The sequence below is a fragment of the Harpia harpyja genome, chromosome 14 (assembly GCF_026419915.1).
Source record: "Harpia harpyja isolate bHarHar1 chromosome 14, bHarHar1 primary haplotype, whole genome shotgun sequence".
Classification (NCBI taxonomy): Eukaryota; Metazoa; Chordata; class Aves; order Accipitriformes; family Accipitridae; genus Harpia; species Harpia harpyja.
This window is the reverse complement of record NC_068953.1, coordinates 36112134-36129965: the sequence shown is the minus strand read 5'-3', so window position 1 is coordinate 36129965 and position 17832 is coordinate 36112134. Positions and strand designations below refer to the sequence as shown.

The following is a 17832-nucleotide window of genomic DNA, read 5'->3' as shown; positions in this document are numbered from 1 at the left end:
TACTAATTTCACCTGACATCCAGACACGAGAAACACTCAAGTGAAACACACGCACTCTCTCTGAGAAATTACAGATTGGGAAGTTCTTGTTTGTGAAATGCAAGAATTCTACCACCAAGATCTTACCTGACTGAATAACTATCAGTCTGAGGACTGGTTCAATTGTATGCACTGTCTTTCAAGGTACAAATGCCAATTTAATTAGCTAGCCAGAAACAATAATTTAGATTGCCTAAAAGCATCAGGTGTTACAATTCTGAATAAACATGGCAGTTTGAAAAAAGTATTCATTGTTTAAACGTGCTTTAGTGTGAATTTGGTTTTACTCTGTAGTACTGCCCTTAGGGGTTCACTGAACTTGACAGTAGACTTGAATGTTTGCCATTAACTGTGAATTAATGGAACTTACATATAATATAACAGTATATTACAGTCAAAGTACAACAAATGTCTTAGCAGCAACACTGAAAGATGCATTCCAGTAGCTATTTCTTCAGGGGAAAAAAGTCACTAGGATTAAAAATTACATGCTAAATTTACATGTTTGTCTTTAGGTGCCGTTTTGGAAGAATAACCTCTCATCAAGAATAAAAATTGTTGTCGGAATAATATGCGAACAGGTAATTTCTTCCAAGTCTTTACTTGGGTGTGTATACATATATAATTAGAATTCATTAAAATTGCATTGATTTCGACAGCTGCCATTGAGATTGTCACAACTGCTCTGTAGGGCTGTTATCACTTACTAGTCAGCAAACTAGAGTTCACCAGTCAGTGGTACAGATTCTCTAAGGAGATGTTTGCTTTGATCAATCCTAATATTTCACAGTTCGTGATTGATTAGCCTACAGTCCAAAGTTGCTTATAAGTGAGGAAGCATGCATCAACCCCTTTATCTTCTGTCAACATTTCCCACTCCTCTCCCTTACCTTTTTTATTTTAGCAGACTTCAGGATTAGATAGTCTGTAGTATTTTAGCCTCTGGACTAGGCAAGACAGCTGAGTCAACATGTGGATTATCAAGGCTGGCTTGGTTCTTTGGGGGTTAAGGTGGTGCTGAGCCTTTATTTGTTTTTCTTTTTAATAGATAGGACAGTCAGGTTACAAAAGTTTAAATGCAAACAGACAAGATAGTTTAGGGACAGGTTTTTGTGCATGTCCTCAAAAAGAATAATTGAGAATCAGTGTATTTAGAGGCTGCTATTACCTCTGCCAGTTTTAAGTATTCACAGTCTAGTGCTAGAAAGAACAGTCTTGTTTAATTCCTCTTCACTTCTCCTCCCACCAAAACCCGACTTTTTTTAAAAGAAACTTTTGTGTCTTACTTCTCTTTATTTACTCTCTCACATAGAATGATATATCAAAATACATATATATATTCTGTAGAACATATGTTGATAGAGTTTCTACAGTTGTATTAACTGAAAAGCTAATTCTTTTGTATTTTTTTTTAATTGCCCATCGTCACTTGACCTGTTAAACTTTTCTATCTTGATTATGGTAGTCTGAATGTAGTATACATTTGACTTTCAAAGCGTACAATTTGCATTTTTAGATTAATATAAGGTATTGACTTACCTCACAAAAATCATAACACATTCACTGATGCTAATGTAATTGGGGTTTGGCTTGTATTGAACCCCTTCTGATTCTCCAGTATACTCTTTTGCATCACTGACTATAAATTTAAAGGGATAAACTGTTGCTTTCGTACTTTCCTGTCTATAAATACAGAGCTGTAGCTTTCAAATTTGATCCAAACTACTGCATTTCAGTAAAGTGGGTATGGAGTACAATAATACATATTTTTTGTATTGTAGCAGCGTTAGAACATCCTGATTTTTCTTTTATTCTCTTTCATAATTCTGTCATCTACTTTATACTGTATTAGTCTGGTACTTTCAATAAGTAGTAGCAAAGTATTAATACACAAAATAGAACTAATGAAAAGCACAATTGGATGGAAAATGGGGCACCTGATCTACATGGACATAGAGGTTTCTTCAAATATCTCATTACTGGTAAAATTAAGGTTACCATTTTTCCCTTAGTACTGGAAAGAAGTCTAGCTCTAAAAAGAAGTAGCCGATAGAGAAATTGTCTGTAATTACAATCAAAAAGGTTTCGAAGGCTTCCTAGGCACTTTTTGTTCTCTCTCTCCACCTCTCTCCCTTTTCTGTAATAGGCCTAAAACAGAGTGTCTGAGGTATTTTGCCAGAACAGAAATGTCTAGTTGGGCTGCAGAGCTGGTCCTTAATACACAGATCACACCGTAACAGTGAGATAATCATTCTCCCGAATGTTCTGAGACCTGAATGACTTGAGACATTTAATTTTCTTCAGTACCCTACCACTATGCCAGTGTGAGACAGGCCTATTTTTGCATAAAGATGAAGAAAAGAAATAGAACCATAAGGCAGGATTTTAAGGAGGTTAACAAGTTCTCATTAATTCTCATGAGAATTTCTTTGAAGGCTTTCCACCAGCCGTCTAAAGGGATTTTTTTCTGTGGGGCCTATCTTCTATCATCTTGTTTTTCCATCTGGTAGAATTTCAACAACACTTAACTCCCTCAGATGCTTAATAGAGTTGAGAGCAGGTCAAAGTTGAGAGTTTTGCTTTTTCTCTCTTGATTCTTCTAATTGTATAGATATCCTGATACACTGTTCATGATTCAATATCCTCTCTTCATTTAAGGAAGGATGTAGCCTTCAATTTAATTACACTGTCACAGAAGTTCCACTGCTACTATGTTTGAATAGACAAAATAATTTATAGTTCCTGTTTAAAAACCTGCTTGTTTTTTTCTGTTACCATTTTATTCCTATTGCAATTATACTGTTACTCACGCTAAATAATTTTAAAAGTCTTTCAATAGTGAACTTGCCATAAATGAATTGCCAAGTAGACAAGCACAGAAAGCTTCAGAGTTAAAATAAATTTCCATTTAACTTCTAACAAGGTAGGGCAGAACACACGTTTCTGTTATGCCACATCCTGAGCCAGTGCAACAAGGTCAAACATGAACAATCTTTCCAGCCTTACCTCCCTCCCTCCTACAGCTCCCTAATTTTTCTGTACACATGCAAAAAGGTCCACTTACCATTTGGATGCTAGCAATTTGATAACATGAACGTGAAACTGAATTCCTGTTGAGCTCTGTGGTATAACTGCCTTCGTCTTAACATAAGGACTTTACTCACACTCCTTTGTCAATGTGCCATCATAGAAATGGAAGAATCTATGAAAAGAAGGGAGAGTGGAATTACTAGAGATGGACCAGAGCATAGCAGGATGCACCATGTTTTTGTTGCACAGGGTTAGAAGTAGCTATGCTTTTCTGCTACTCTTAGAAAAGTCAGGTTTATTTTGTATACAAAGTTGTAGAAGCTCCTGCTAGGGTAGAATGACTTATGGCCACACTTCTCACTTTTTTCTGCAGGAATAAACGGAATCCTAACTCTTTCTTGAAAGGACAAATAAGAAAATTAAAATCTTGATTCCACTTAGACAACACTATATTTTGTATAGAACATATCTTCTATACATAAATAGTGAGACAGCAGAATTCTTATTTTCAGAATTTCTGGGAGAAACAACAGCAAAACCAACACCTAAAGTGTGAGTTAACACATGATTCTCACACTTGTGATGTCAGAAGACTGCTCTATTTTTCTTTTGATTGAGATATTGGGGTTTCATAAGATTGAAGAAATATATAAAAATATATATGTATATATATAAAATGAGTTACCGATGCATTAAATGTATCATAAATATATGCAGTCCAACTTCCAAATTTAGACTGCTTTCAAAAAGAGTGAAATGGTACAGTTAGATATTCTTTTTAAGCATAAAGTGGACAACTGCTGCTACAAGTGCCAACATTAGTATCCTGTATTTGGGGTTTTATTAGAATGCCTAATTGTGTTTAATGCACTAACAATTCATATAAGAAGCCTACTGAGTTAGGAAAAAGCCTTTCTGAGATCTGTGGAAATCACATTTTAACAGGCAGTCTTCTACATAAGTGACACTTCACAGGCTAGCTCCTCCATTGGTTGTTAAAAATTGGGGTGGGAAAACCTGGTGGTGTCCAACTGTGCTATGATTCAGCTCTTAATACAGCCTGAAGCAGTCTCAGAATGTCCAGGTCCACACCTGAGACTATTCTGGGTTTATCTGTACTGACTCTCTCCCATAGAAGCTAGTTAAGCTAAAGATAGTTTGTACCGCTGGAACAGGACGAACCAGGCTTCATATAGGACATCGTGTCTATCACTGTACTCACTACGGTTTGTGGTCATGAAAGGCAAATGAAGTAACGGAGAATTCAGAAGTTCCTCTCACTGCAAGAGAAATTTTGCATTTATTCCTATAATTAGGTGCTTCATGTCTGATATGGTGATAAATTTGTGATCTTTTTGCATATCATTACGTGAAACAATTCTGCAAGGTAGATAGTACTATATGTTGCTGACCTCGAAAGCAAGACTGGTACCTTATTTATTCATAGGGTGGTTTTGTTTGTTTGTGGTGGTTTGTTTTGCTGGGTTTTGTGGTTTTTTTCTAAGGAAGCCACCCCCACTCCCCAAAAGTATAATTAAGATCTGCTTTTACTGATAACAATACAGAAGTCTCTATTTTTCTCTGTGTTTGTTTTGGTCTTGTTTTTAAGATCATGAAGAACTCTGTGGCACCAATTATGGATCTTTTTGTCTAAATGGAGGGATTTGTTATATGATTCCTACTGTATCCAGTCCATTCTGCAGGTCAGTGAAACTAAAGTTTGTGTGTTTAAGTATTGGACAGTAGCTGTCTAAAGACTATTTCTCCATTTTGCTTCTTTAAGAAGTTACTGTTAAAACATTATATAAAAGAAAATACCTATTACCTATGGCTGTTCCAAATTCAGTAATTCATGCTCAGATTACCTATCTAGCTTGCTGAGGCATGACAATAGGAGAAAAATAAATGTGTATACTTGTTTGACAGGTGCAACAGTACTCAATTACGTATGCATTCAGGAAGATATCTATATTTAGAGCCTTATTTCGTCCCCTCATTACAATACAGAAAGGCACAAAATACCCTTTGCCTCGTGGAGTATAGACTGTAGGAAAGGCATTCAGAAAGGCAAAGTACATTCCCAGTTTTTCTTCCAGATGAATTATAGTGCAAAAATTCTTACAACATAAAATGGCCTGACCTGAACAAAATGAGGAGGCGCAAAAAGGAATATAATATTTTAAGGGGGAAAAAAGAATGTAATTCAAGACTTACTATGTTCTCTGAATCTCACTGAAATACTACTCAAAGGGCAGCTTTACAGTGACAGTCAAAGACCACTTGATAAAGAAACATCAAGGCAGCAAATATAGATACTTCTTAGTATCATTCATTTATGGGACCGCTCTTCTTTTTGAAGCCCATGTAGCATACTGGTATCATTCATTTATGGGACCACTCTTCTTTTTGAAGCCCATGTAGCACACTGGAAAAGAAGCACTTCCTGTTTTTGCATGTGGATACGTTTCTTGCATAAACACAGCCCTATCCTTTTATTTTCTCATTTACCAAGACATAAGAAGATGCAAAATTAACTTCTAATTTTTCATGGTTCTGCACTTACTGGGTTATTGTTCATCAAAATAAACTATGGTTAATTTAATGGGTTTACTTAACATAATAATGGGCATTCAGATGCGTATTACATACACTTAAGGATATTACCTTTTTTTCTTCTGTGGCAACTTCTGCTCCCTCTTCAGTCTTGAGCTATAACTAAGGATAACCAGATGAAACAGTTGAAGAAGGAAACAAAATCTTTTCTGAGATGCCTAATTAAAGTATTTCTTTCTTTTGTTTGGGACAGTTCAGTTTAAACATTTACAACTCAAGCATGTAAACTCATCTAGTAGATGAGGAGACAAGAGGCAATTTTGTGGTAAATGCTCACTGAAAAATATATACAGCATGTCACTGTCATTAAGCATATTGTCCAATATCATACAGTGAATCAGATCCAGAACTAAGGATAAAGCTCAGAAGTGCTGTATGATGATGATTTATTCTAACTGCTAAACCTTGCAAGCTTATGCGATGTAAAATGACTACTACACACACAAAAAGTAAAACATGTTGAAATACGCATGTTTTTTTCCTAGAGGGAATCCCATATTATTGATACTAAAATACTTAAATGAAAAAAGAATGGTTAGACTAAACAGCATCAGTTACACAATTTCCAAGCACCCTCTCAACTATGGCTAGACTATGTAATGAGGAAGGTGTATTTAATGCAATAACTGTAAATATGAAGTAACAAATACTCAAAACAATTCATTGTTCAGGATCACAAACTAGTCAGTGTAGGTAATTTCCACTTTAAAAGGGCTCCAAATGAAGTCATTTGTAATTCAGGTACTAGAGGATTTTATAATCTGCTGAAGCAGAAAAGTAACATCTTAAGAGCATTTCTGTTATACTCAGGCAATCTTACTGCATTTAAATTATCAAGTATTTTTCTTCTGTATCTAGTGGTTGATTATGAAGTTATATGGGTATTTAAATAGCAGCATTCTATTTAAGCATGTCCTCATTCCAAGCATGTTCCTTAATCAGTCAGAGAAGGCTAATTATAGATGAGAAAGGTTTTGTTTACACACAGATATCTTAGTAATCAGCAGTGATGTGAATAGAAACAACAGAAAAAAATGCATCACTATTCAGCAGAATTCAGAAAAATACTTGGTGCTTTGGAACTTCAGGACTGGCATCATCACACAGTTGCGCAAAGTTTCTTTGACGCAGGTTTCTGCCAAATCCAACCTAAAGCTTCCAAGTGTTCTCAGATGATCATCTCCCACCAACAGAAAAATTGAATTGGTTTTAGAATCAAAGGCTGAATGATTGTTAGTACAGCATTGATTAAAAGGGGGGAATGGAGAAAGAACAGACTAACAAACTGTAAAAATACCTTAAAACACATTTGCCTTGACATGCTACGTATTTACACAAATGTGTTGTGCTAAACTTAGTCCAGATTACCTGATGCAACATCATTGGAAGTAATTTCACAATGTAACTAGAAAAATTGCATCATTCTTTAGAAATACATATTTTGTAGCACACTAACAAATTAAGAGCTACTGTTTACTTTTGAAATTTCAGGGGTTTCTACCATTCAGAAATGGATATATATGTAAGGTAGAGATTTAATAGAAACAAAACATTAGTTGACCCCCCCTCCCCTGTGCAACATTAGCAGATTTTAAATACAGCCGATGTGTGTTAAAACATGAAGTTGCTCAGCTGCCATCTTCCCTCATTCCTTTCCTAACAATGAGTTAATGTTCTGAGCAGCGAAAGGCCCACCTGTCACCATAAACAAGATGAGCTTCAAACCCAGGAATGCTCAAATGTACTAAATAAACATGCAGCAGAATGGAGAAGGGTGGAAAAGCAGCTGCCTCAGGTGTATCATAAAATATGAGGCTGAAAGCTGTTTGCCTCAGCACCTGGTGCACAGCTGTCCATAATCATTAATTAATGCAGTGCAGAATTAAGTGAAGATTTGGTTGTCTGAGGGGAAGCTCTGGTACTTCCATTTTGTCTTACACATGGCAGATTTCTGAGAGCTTTCTTTCTGTATTTCAGACTAAATACAGATGGTATAAGACCACACAAACACAGCTCCTCTGCTTCTGAGGGCAGTACACACAAAAATTAATAGTGAATGCTCTCCTTTTGAGGAAGGGATCATATTCTGCAGAGGGCAGTGCATTCCAGCTAAGTACTGCAAGGGACAGAGGCAGACCTTGGAAATCTCCCTGAAATTCCTATGTATGGTTAAAGGATCTCTCTCCCTTTCCTTTGCTTCTACCTTAATCCAATCTCTCCTCCACCTTTCCTATACTAATGCAATGAATCCCCTGCATATTCCTTCTATCACTTTCTATATACCCCATCCTTGTCTGGCTCTTTCTCTGAGATGGGTCCTTCATTCTCTTTTTCAAACGTCCCCATGAGTGATATATTTGCTGTGCCGTAAGCCTTCAGAATATACACACTGCAAGTTGCCAGTGAAGGGTTTCCCACTCATCTGTGCTTTTCTTCTTTCTCTGCCTCCAAAACTATACTTTTGCATACCCCAGGCTCTTCTGAAAACTAAGTGTCCAATTAGTATTTTTCAGTTCTGCTTTTAGCTTGAAAATAGGAACAAAAGTTAGAATACACACCGAAAATATAGCCAAAAAAAGTCAGTAATTAAATTTTTTTTTAATGGGACATAAAATATAAAATGCAACATTATCTTATGTGTTTGAAAAGTATTAGTGATCAGAATTAATGTCACTGCCAGATATGGTTAAGCTTGCCATATAAACACATAGCTAAGGGAGTTCTAGGGGAAAATAACCCATTCTTTCAACTTCTCTCCAGTAGTAGCATTTTTATTTCACTCTTTACGTATATGAATACAGCTTCAGAGTAACAGTTTTGAAGCTCCTCTGAACACAAAACTTTTTAAAAAGCTGCTTAGGTCTTCCAGTTAACTTTGCCATTGCTTATTCACTTTGGCTTTAAATTCTTTTTCATACTTACTAGATGCCCTTATAGTGTATGGATTAGGACAACTTCTAGGAGCCTGCTACAGACTGAAGATTATGGTGATTTTGAAGCTATCAGCCATGTAATCTGAATTGCATTGACAAGCAGATAATTTTTCAGCTGTCTTTTTCTGCTTAGAGCTTTGTATTTACATGCAAGTAATTTTTATACCAAGAAGCATCCAGGTTTTTCCTGACTAAAGGAAGACTAAACGAAAACTGAAGACTCTTATAGTATAATACTAAGCAATGGGAGTCTGTGTGCATATTTGACTCAAATCCTACTTCAGTTTTTAACGTCTGTCAGATACTTGCTTATGATGCCCACCTTAGAGTCTGCAAGAGAAAGAAACCTTACCTTCTTACCTAAATCAGACAGGCAGTAGATCACTTGCACTGTCTCGTGAACTGCATCTGCAAAGACAGCAGTAATGCCTTGTGTTATTGGAGGGCTGTTATGCTTTACTGATCAGACTGTAAAGTATCAATATAATTGCAGACCCCCAGTCATCTCCTGACATCTCATCCAATGCAGTCTATTTCCTTCCACCTTGTATTGATGCTGATATGGGTAGTTTTGGTTAGTATCCTATGTTGAAAGATTCTGTGGATTTCTTTACATATCTTATGTCTTCAGCACAGCTCCTATAGTAAGTTTGTATACAACAGTTAAGGCTGGCTCATACCATCTGACAAGAGGTGTGGGCGTGTGTGCATGCGTGTGCAGGCATCTAGGAAAGCAGAAATCTGGATGCTATCTGAAAATGGGAGTTTCTAGTCTCACAGTTTTCCTCAAACATTTAAAGGCTGTTGTCTTTCAACTCTGATTGAATTAGAAATTCTAATTTCTTAGAGGAGGAAGGACCTTTTTTCCATTTTAAAAATCAACTGTGGAATGCTACATAGTAGGACCATTTAAAGCCAACAGACAGAATGTGCTGAAACAGCAGGCTAACAGCATGCAGATGATGCTGTGCAACAGCAACACCTGGCCTAGTGACCACAAGACTTTATTAGCGTAACTCCCTCTTACTATAGGCTAGAAGCAGGCTTCTCTGTCTTTTGCACTCATTCATTCAAGTGCAGAAGCACAGTTGCCTGCCATGTTAACAACTGCCAGCGTGTCATGCTTAACTTGTGCTCTACTTTTAGGCATCCATTATAAACAAGATAAACTATGAGTTGCTACTGAGTTTTAAGGCTGTGTATAATAAGACTGACTACCTCTAGGAGAGACTGTTTAGATACCATCAGTCTGGATTATGTTCATAGCCCACATGCTTGTTAGAGACTACTTTTCTGTCTTGCTTGCAGTCACTGTGCATGTAACTCCACTGAAATTATTAGAGCTCTGCTAATGCAACAGGATAAGCGGATCTTCTCAGTGAGTTCCACTGCTAATTATTGAAGTCTGCTTAGTTTCCTTCCCACCAATTTTAGGAAAGGACTTACGGTAGAAATATTCCGCTCTCTGGCTTGTCTTAAAGCATCGGTTCCTTCTATATTTAACATAGTCCTTCACCTGTCTGTACATCAGCACTGATGACTTTATAAAAGCTTGTGCAAGCTGGTATTTGAACATCTGAATTTTCAGAAATGCCCTAACTGTAGCAGAGCCTGTTGGTAGGGTCACATTAGCTATAATTTTGTTTATTTAAATGTTACCAAGAGATACCTCATCTCAGTTTTCTTGTTTCTATGAAAACCTCCATCATTTTTAGGTTATATGGCAGTATTTTCTACATAGCATGGAATCACTTTCAGCAAGTGTCAACAGGTCAGCGTAGAGACAGTGGATGGGTAGCTTTGTAATCCCTAATCCATTGCACACAGTTAAACAGATACTATCAAACTGGCAAGTCACGGAAAACATGTTTCTAAAACTTTTTGTTACGTCCAGGAAGAATTAATAGGTTCAGCATCCAGGATGTTTAAGTTTTATATGTGCTTTTTTAGTGTAGGTCTTTTTCCCTTTGCTATAACCTTGGGTCCATATTGGCTCTAGTTTTCCCCTTACAGTCTTAGACCTTCCGGCTCCTTTGCCTCTTGAAGACTTGTGACTATCTTAAGCATCTAGTTCTGTTTTCTATTTAGGAGAAAGTGGCTACAATCTCAGTGACCTTTTTGCTACACTGTCATCGCACTCCCAATTTTTTTTCCATGGTCTTTTGCAGACCATGAGTATGGCTTCCATGCACTGTTCATGCCAACTCACTCTACTGTATCACAACAGTTCTCTAACCCTAGCCTTTTACCTAAATCCTACATGCAACTCTCTTCAGCTGGGACTGTCTGTCTTACTCCTGCTTCATTTTTCTCTTTAGGCTACTGACTTACTCCCATTACACTCATTCTCTAGAACTTTTCCATGAACCTTAATTTGATGCCAAAACCTATTTACTTTTTCTTTCTGTATCATTTTAGCCTTGCATTATTCTCTAGTTTTCATTGGTATTCAAGAATACTTCTATGAATTTTATATTCCATTTTCTATCCCTGTTATTCTATTCAGCTCTCCAAAGCATTTCTCTCTCACTTGCTAGAGAACAATGCCCCACTCAAACTACACTTCTATTCTTAAAGTATTCTACAGTATTTCAGAAATAGGCCTCTGAAATGCCACTATACTTACAGTAAATATCTGGAACATTATCTCAAGCAATCAGAGCAGTCTGCCTACCCTTCCTTCTCCCAGCAGTCAAACATAGTAACTTTGAAAAGTCTCACACTGTCCTTAGTAAATGGTGGCTGTTTGATCAGTTGCACAGCTTTAATATATGATGATAATTAAATCTTTTTTCTAGTGTCTAAATCTTCCATTTTACTTCCAAAGACAAAGAATTAAAAGAAATGGTAGTAATTCTTTGTGCAGTAGTTCAGACCAGTAGTACTGAAGTAGTGGTCCATAATCTACAGAAAGTGGTGCTGGGAGTCACATCAAGCATGCGTGTTGGTATGCTCACAGTGATCCATTTGTCTTATTTAGATATACTAGACATACATCTTTTTTGTCAGTTCCTCCCCACTCTGCCTTCTTATCCCTCATCTGAAATTATACCTTGCAGCTGCCAATGGCAGTTGAGAACTTCAAGTATGTTACGGAGTTCAGCCCATTTTTCTCAGCTGGAGCCTGAAATTGCTTATGTCACAGATTATTATGACTTCAGTGCCAGAAATAGCAAGAAGGAGCAAGATCTTTAGTAATACAAAGAGAGAAGCAAATTTACATACATAAAAGGCACATGCAGAATGTTGTGATTGAATGAAGTGCTTTCCATTTTCTGTAATGCAATAAATTCCTTAAGAAAACTTAGCAGAATAAGTGCAAAATATAAGACAAATGAAGATTAGTTTAGCTTCAACCTATCTATTTTTGACTCAATATGAGTTACTAAGCCATTTTACTTCTTTTTAATAAAATATCATACAATTTTACCATGGTAAAATACCATATTCATTTTAATCCTTTCTTCAGAAGAAGTTTTCAGAAACTCAATATGTAAAATAAGCGTAGTAGAGAAGACTTTTAGCTAGGTCTCTCCAAGAGAGGGTCATTCACCAAGCATGTAACATGTTCTGGCATGAATTATTACACTGCATAAACTACTTTTGCAATTTAAGGTGTACTGTGTCTCAATGAATTCCCATTTCCTTGATCTATTTAGCTGGCAGTACTAGCTCTTCAACAAAGCAAGCTAGAAAGTTACATGAAAGGGGAAAAAGAAAGCATGACTACTGTGTGAGAACCAGTGGGATGACACAGTTAACACTAAAGAGGCGGATTTAATTAATTAACTCTGCCAGTGCAGGAGGCAGATTTAACTGCAGGGTACACCATTGTGAAGTATATTGCTAATCCAGTGAATGTATTAAGATATGGTTTAATATATAAAAGCAGTATGGATCAGAATATAAACTTGATGCCCAACATGCCCTCTGTTTTCCCTCTGTTCCAGAAATACAAGGTGAGTGGAAATTCCATAAGAAAATATGCTGTGAAGCAAATATAAACCTTGAATTACGCTATAACAAGTTCTCTCCCCACTTAAGACCAAAAGAAGCCTTTGTGCTTTTCATATTAGATGACAAGTTATCATCTAATCTGAATAAAACTTGGTTTCCCAGGTGTATTGAGAATTACACAGGAGCCCGTTGTGAGGAAGTTTTGCTGCCCAGCATCAAGTCCCAAACAAAAGGTGACCTGTTTGCAGCTTTCTTGGCTTCACTTCTTCTTCTAGGAGTTCTTGTAATTGGAGCATTCTACTTCCTTTGCAGGTAAAAGTGCTTCAGAGAGCTGAAGCTATTTAATCAAGTAGAAATTTCTTCTGGTAATCATGTACTAATTATTTGAATGTAAAAGTATGTAATGAATTATCCATAAGGTTTGTATGGTTATTCAGCATAATTAATGTGGATGTCTCAACTTGTTGCTCGTAATATTTTACTTCCTGGCTTGTTCCTGGCTTTACTTCAATGTCTTTTCTAAGCTATTACTTATAGCTGCTTTCTAAAAAGATACATTTAGTACACCCATTTTTGAGAGATTTTACAGTCTACCTAGAGTTAGTGCTAACATTTTAAAACATTAGTCAACCCTTATGCTGTCCAAAGATTGAGAAGGAGAAGCAAATTACCAAAGTGATTGGGGATCAGAAACTGTTCCACTGCATTGAACTGGCAGCCAAACCAACTGGTGCCATTAGCTCACGATTCCTTTACAGCTCCTGGTTTAAAAAGGAAAACTAAGGAAAGAATCAAATTCAAGAATAATGCCAAGTAGATGTTTATTAACTAACTAACATCTAGAACATATCAGAGGACTAACTCATTTATCAGGATGATCCATGTTTGAGTAGCATGAAGATGTCAGTGCTAGACAGCACGTGCTGCAGTAGCATTTTAGGCATATGAGGACTTTCAATGAAAACACGTAAGCAGTTATTGGAATAAAGTCAACTATTTGATGCTGTACATATATCAGTACAGTATATCAGTACACTTTATACCAAACCCAAACAAACTTACTGTCTTCACTTACTCTCTGCATTTATGTATGCAAGTCAACCTCCTACGTCCCCTCTTGTTTTTAGAGTACAGCACTTTTTGTAAGAGCTCATTTTGTCATATACTGTTAAAATGTATTTATGCCTTTACAAGGCAACTTACGAGCCCTTGTAATTCTTAGCCATCACAGACTTGCAGCCTCTTCCTCTTTCTCCTGTGCTGCATTTCTCCTTGGTTATGATAACCTAAGGTTCTTGCAATTCTGTTCTTTGCTCTCCCATAATCACATTGCCAAATCAACCTCTCTGATCAGTGCCTTTCAATGAGCAACCTTTGGAATAGCTGGTCTAGTTTTACCTCAGCTGCTGTCATGGAAACCCATTGAATGCCAGTTTTTCCCATAGCTGAATATATTTAGAAGAGAGAGAGACCATTTGATAAAACAGAGTTTGTATAAAAAAAAACCTTGTTGTAGAGGATAGCCCCCAACTTAGTCATTTTAGTTAAATTAATCCTGTCTTAGCAGTGGAACACCACAGTAGTTGTTTGCTAAAGAACATTTGCAAATTACTATAAAGTTATTAGAATAGAATACAGCTTTAACTAACTAAAGCAAAATTAATTTAAGTCTCATAGAGGTACAGAGAGTATTTCCTCAGAAGTAAAGCTTGTCTCTGAGAAAAGAAAAAAAAAGTCTTCAGAAAGCAGAGAATTCAGAGAGTCATCTGTTAAGAGATCCCTTTCCTCTTGCATACAGTAAAATTAGGGGAAGGCTGGAGACACAATCTACTGAGTTTTATGGTCAAAGAGTCTTGCATTGCAAAGTACAGAAGCTTAGAATAACAGCAATGACAGGTCTGTGCAAGTCTTTTATTCGACAATTGGAAGATGAACCTCAACTACTCTATTTCTTTATAGGAAATCAGTTTACTCAACCTTTACCTAACTGGCAGAACAAGTAGTAGGGCCACTTTATTCGAAAAATAATAAGGGCAGCAACTCAGTCTTAACATAGTTGCCCTTGAACCTATCTTACATACCAGACTAGCTTGGGAAATCTCATAAAATCATTATTAACTTCTTTAGTATAAAGAAAAGAACCTAACTGGCTTACCTTTACACTTCAGAGGCTGATATAGCACAATCATCTTCTGCTAGAGAACTCATCTATAAAAGAAACACTTTACATCTAAAAGTCCTTATCTCTTGACTGAAGTGACCAACATGTAAGAGGAGTCTCAAGTGGATACTTTAATCTACCCCCCTCTTTTCAGCTGTATAAACAAGGATTATTGCTAGCAGCTGTCTTTAACATTATTATAATTATTTTTTTCTCAAATTTGATCTACTACCTGTATCATAACATTCTGGAAGAGGGTAGAATTAGGGCTTGTAAGGGTTAGCTGAGAGTTTGCGTCATCCTTGACTTGTCCTCTTGACAGGATATATTAAATTTAAAATGTTAAGAGAAATATTGTGCCATCAAGCTTCCACTATTACACTTTATTAACAAATATGTTTGATCCAGAATCAGAAAGCAGAGAGTTTTTCCCCCTATATTGTGTGTTAGTAAGCATTTCTGTGGTTCTTTCAGTAGAGGATTCTAGCGTGGTTTTAGTATAAACAGTAATGCAATCGGAGGGATGCAGAAGAGGAGATATTAATTGCAATTTAGGCCGCAGAAACTGAATCCCTAAAATTATACATAAAATCTTTCAGAATTTAGGAAATCAGTGCTCTATTTTCTTGTCCCTGTCACCACTTGTACCCCCCTTCCTTTCCAAGTTTTCTTCCTCTCAGGCTGCTTGGGGCAGATTTCAGGACCAGGCATGTGCAAGTGCATTTAATGCTCCCTACAAACAAATCCGTTCAGCATACAAGGGTGGAGAGAAAGGATTTCATTGCTCTGCTTATAAAACCAAAACATAAGTAATAGTAAAAGTAACCGATAAAAGAAAAGAGCTGCATAGGGGAAGCTCTGGGTGAACAGCGGGACATAATTCTCCTTTTATATTTAGATGAGTCATCACATTTTTATCAGCCGAGGATTTATTTTTTCCAATCTGCCAACAGTCTGCTGTTAAGCTGATTTCATGCTGTACTTGATTATTTACCAGGATTCATCAAGATGGTATGGTTTGGGAAAGCAAACCTACAAGGAGAAGGAGGAGAGAGAATCAAAGATAATGAAGAAACAGTATTTGAAATGGCTAGAGGGTGAGAATGATGGAAAGTAGAACAAAATAAAGATAGAGGAAAGGAACGGAAGGTCTGAGTGAAAGGAACAGCAGAGAATGGAGGGAGGGAAGAGGGAGAGTGGTCAAGGACTGGTGACAAAAAAAAGCAGTTTAAAACTGGAAAAGATAAACAGTAGTCTAGGGTTAAACCTCCCCCTGTTGCTGGAACCTGCTGAAGGAAAGGCTACTGTAGAGCTATCTCAGTGAGTCTCAGGTCGATAGAATATAATTATTTAGGTAGTAAAGTGAGTAGCTTTAATTTACGTTCTGAAAAAATGATGAGGCATGCTGTTGCAAAGAGAAGACTATGCTTTTATGTCTCCTCAAAGATGAGTCTTGTAAAACAATTTTATATCATGTTGTAGGAATTCATAAGAATAGTACTGTCCGCACCCAAAATTAATGTGAAAACCAGTTCAGTACATTAGCTTCTATGTTACTTTATTAAGTTTTCTCCAGGAATGTGTTGTTTCATAGGCAATAAATGTCGCTTCTCTGTTAAAGGGGGAATCCCAATCTTTAAAGAGCATGCTCAGTTCCGTTTGCTACATTCCTGTAAAAGGTCAGCACATAAAACTATTGCTATTTCTAACTACTGGGAGTCACTAGAAGATACAGCATCATGCCAACTATTGTATTTTAGCAAAGATAGTCAAATATTTACATTGTGAATGTAAAACTTATCCATATATATATATTAAATCAGAACTGGTTTTATGAGAGCAATTCGCTATTTAACACTGAAAAAATGTCTTGGATTGGAGTAGGCTTCTGTGCAGCTTTAGGCCCAGGAGCTGCATAATCTGTTAGCAGAGCAGAGTGTGTAGAGGTAGAGCAAATCCAGATCTAGCTGCTCTCTATCTTGAAACAAACACACACACACCCCACCAACAAATGGTACTGATAAAGCCTGTTGTTTTGACCTGGGGAAAACAGGAATGTATGCAAAAATCCTTGCTATTGCATTGTTACTGAGGTAACAAATGGCCTATTTTGCTAAGCAATTCACCTATCCGTACAGGTCCATCTGGCCTTCTTTCTCCAGAAACATATTGCACAAGTGTTACTGGAAGAAGAATAAGAAAGGTAGCCGATTAGTATAGATTCCACATAAGCCAGCTTTTATTTAAAAACAATATAGAGACCTCAATGCCACACACACAGCTTAGAGGAACAGAAAAAACCTAGGGAAAACTAAAATAAATCTGCAGTTCATTTCTATGCTTTATTATAAGTCCATGTTGAAATACCAACTTACCTGTAAGGTAGGTGTATATTGATGAACAGGAACTCAGCCAGCCAAAACAACGGGGTCTAGGAATAAAGCCATTTAAGCAGTCCAAGACAACAGACTTTGTGGAGGAGTTATATCACCACAGGACACAAACTGGACAGCAAGGGGAATAGCTCTTGACTCTTCTCAAGAGAGCAGATGTCTAATTACTATTAAAAGAAAGGGACAGAGACAGCAAGAGATCAGGTCTATTCAAAAGATCTGTTTCTCCTCAAGAAAGTGTGGAAAATATCCCATTATTGGTATTTTACTTCCAAATGCTAAGAGAGTTAATGATAAATTAAGTAATTTTGTGATATCTACTAATTGCTTAAATAAAGACCTGAGAAATCAGACAAACAGGAACATTAACTTCAGGAGAGAAGCCATGTAGTTCTGAATGCTGTGCCTGCCTCTGATCTCTGTTCTTCTCCCTCAAATACGTGCTTCTCAAAAATGCTGCGTATTAATTAGAAAGTAATTGCAGAAGATCCATGTAACTTTTTTCAGTGGAAGCATCATTCAACTAATTTGTTTCTGATAACTTTTTTTCACTCTGTGTGTTTTGTTTTTGTTTTGTTTTGTTTTCCCTCCCTGTTGTCTGTTTTTTGTTTCTTACGGTCAGGAAAGCTTCCATTCCAAGGACGAGTTCTTCAGAGTGTGGTGCCAACCTGGTTGAAACTACAAGCAGCAATGGCTGCAACAGTGA

At 36.8% G+C, this 17832-nt stretch overlaps 2 protein-coding genes across 9 annotated transcripts in view; one reads left to right on the top strand and one right to left on the bottom strand.

The window, feature by feature from the left end:
• Positions 1–17832, bottom strand: part of FBXO22 (F-box protein 22) — a 183062-nt gene that overhangs the window by 150649 nt on the left and 14581 nt on the right. The window lies entirely within an intron of this gene.
• The window catches only part of NRG4 (neuregulin 4), a 28058-nt gene that overhangs the window by 5716 nt on the left and 4510 nt on the right, over positions 1–17832 (top strand). For 6 of the 8 annotated variants that reach the window (XM_052807654.1, XM_052807652.1, XM_052807651.1 and 3 more), the window contains 4 exons: positions 555–620; positions 4679–4772; positions 12735–12884; positions 17749–17828. In XM_052807654.1, coding sequence (XP_052663614.1) covers positions 611–620; positions 4679–4772; positions 12735–12884; positions 17749–17828 — 334 coding nt within the window. In that variant the 5' untranslated portion in view covers positions 555–610. Of the gene's footprint in view, positions 1–65; positions 184–554; positions 621–4678; positions 4773–12734; positions 12885–17748; positions 17829–17832 lie in introns of all 8 variants that reach the window. The other 2 variants (XM_052807656.1, XM_052807657.1) reach the window with 2 other exon arrangements.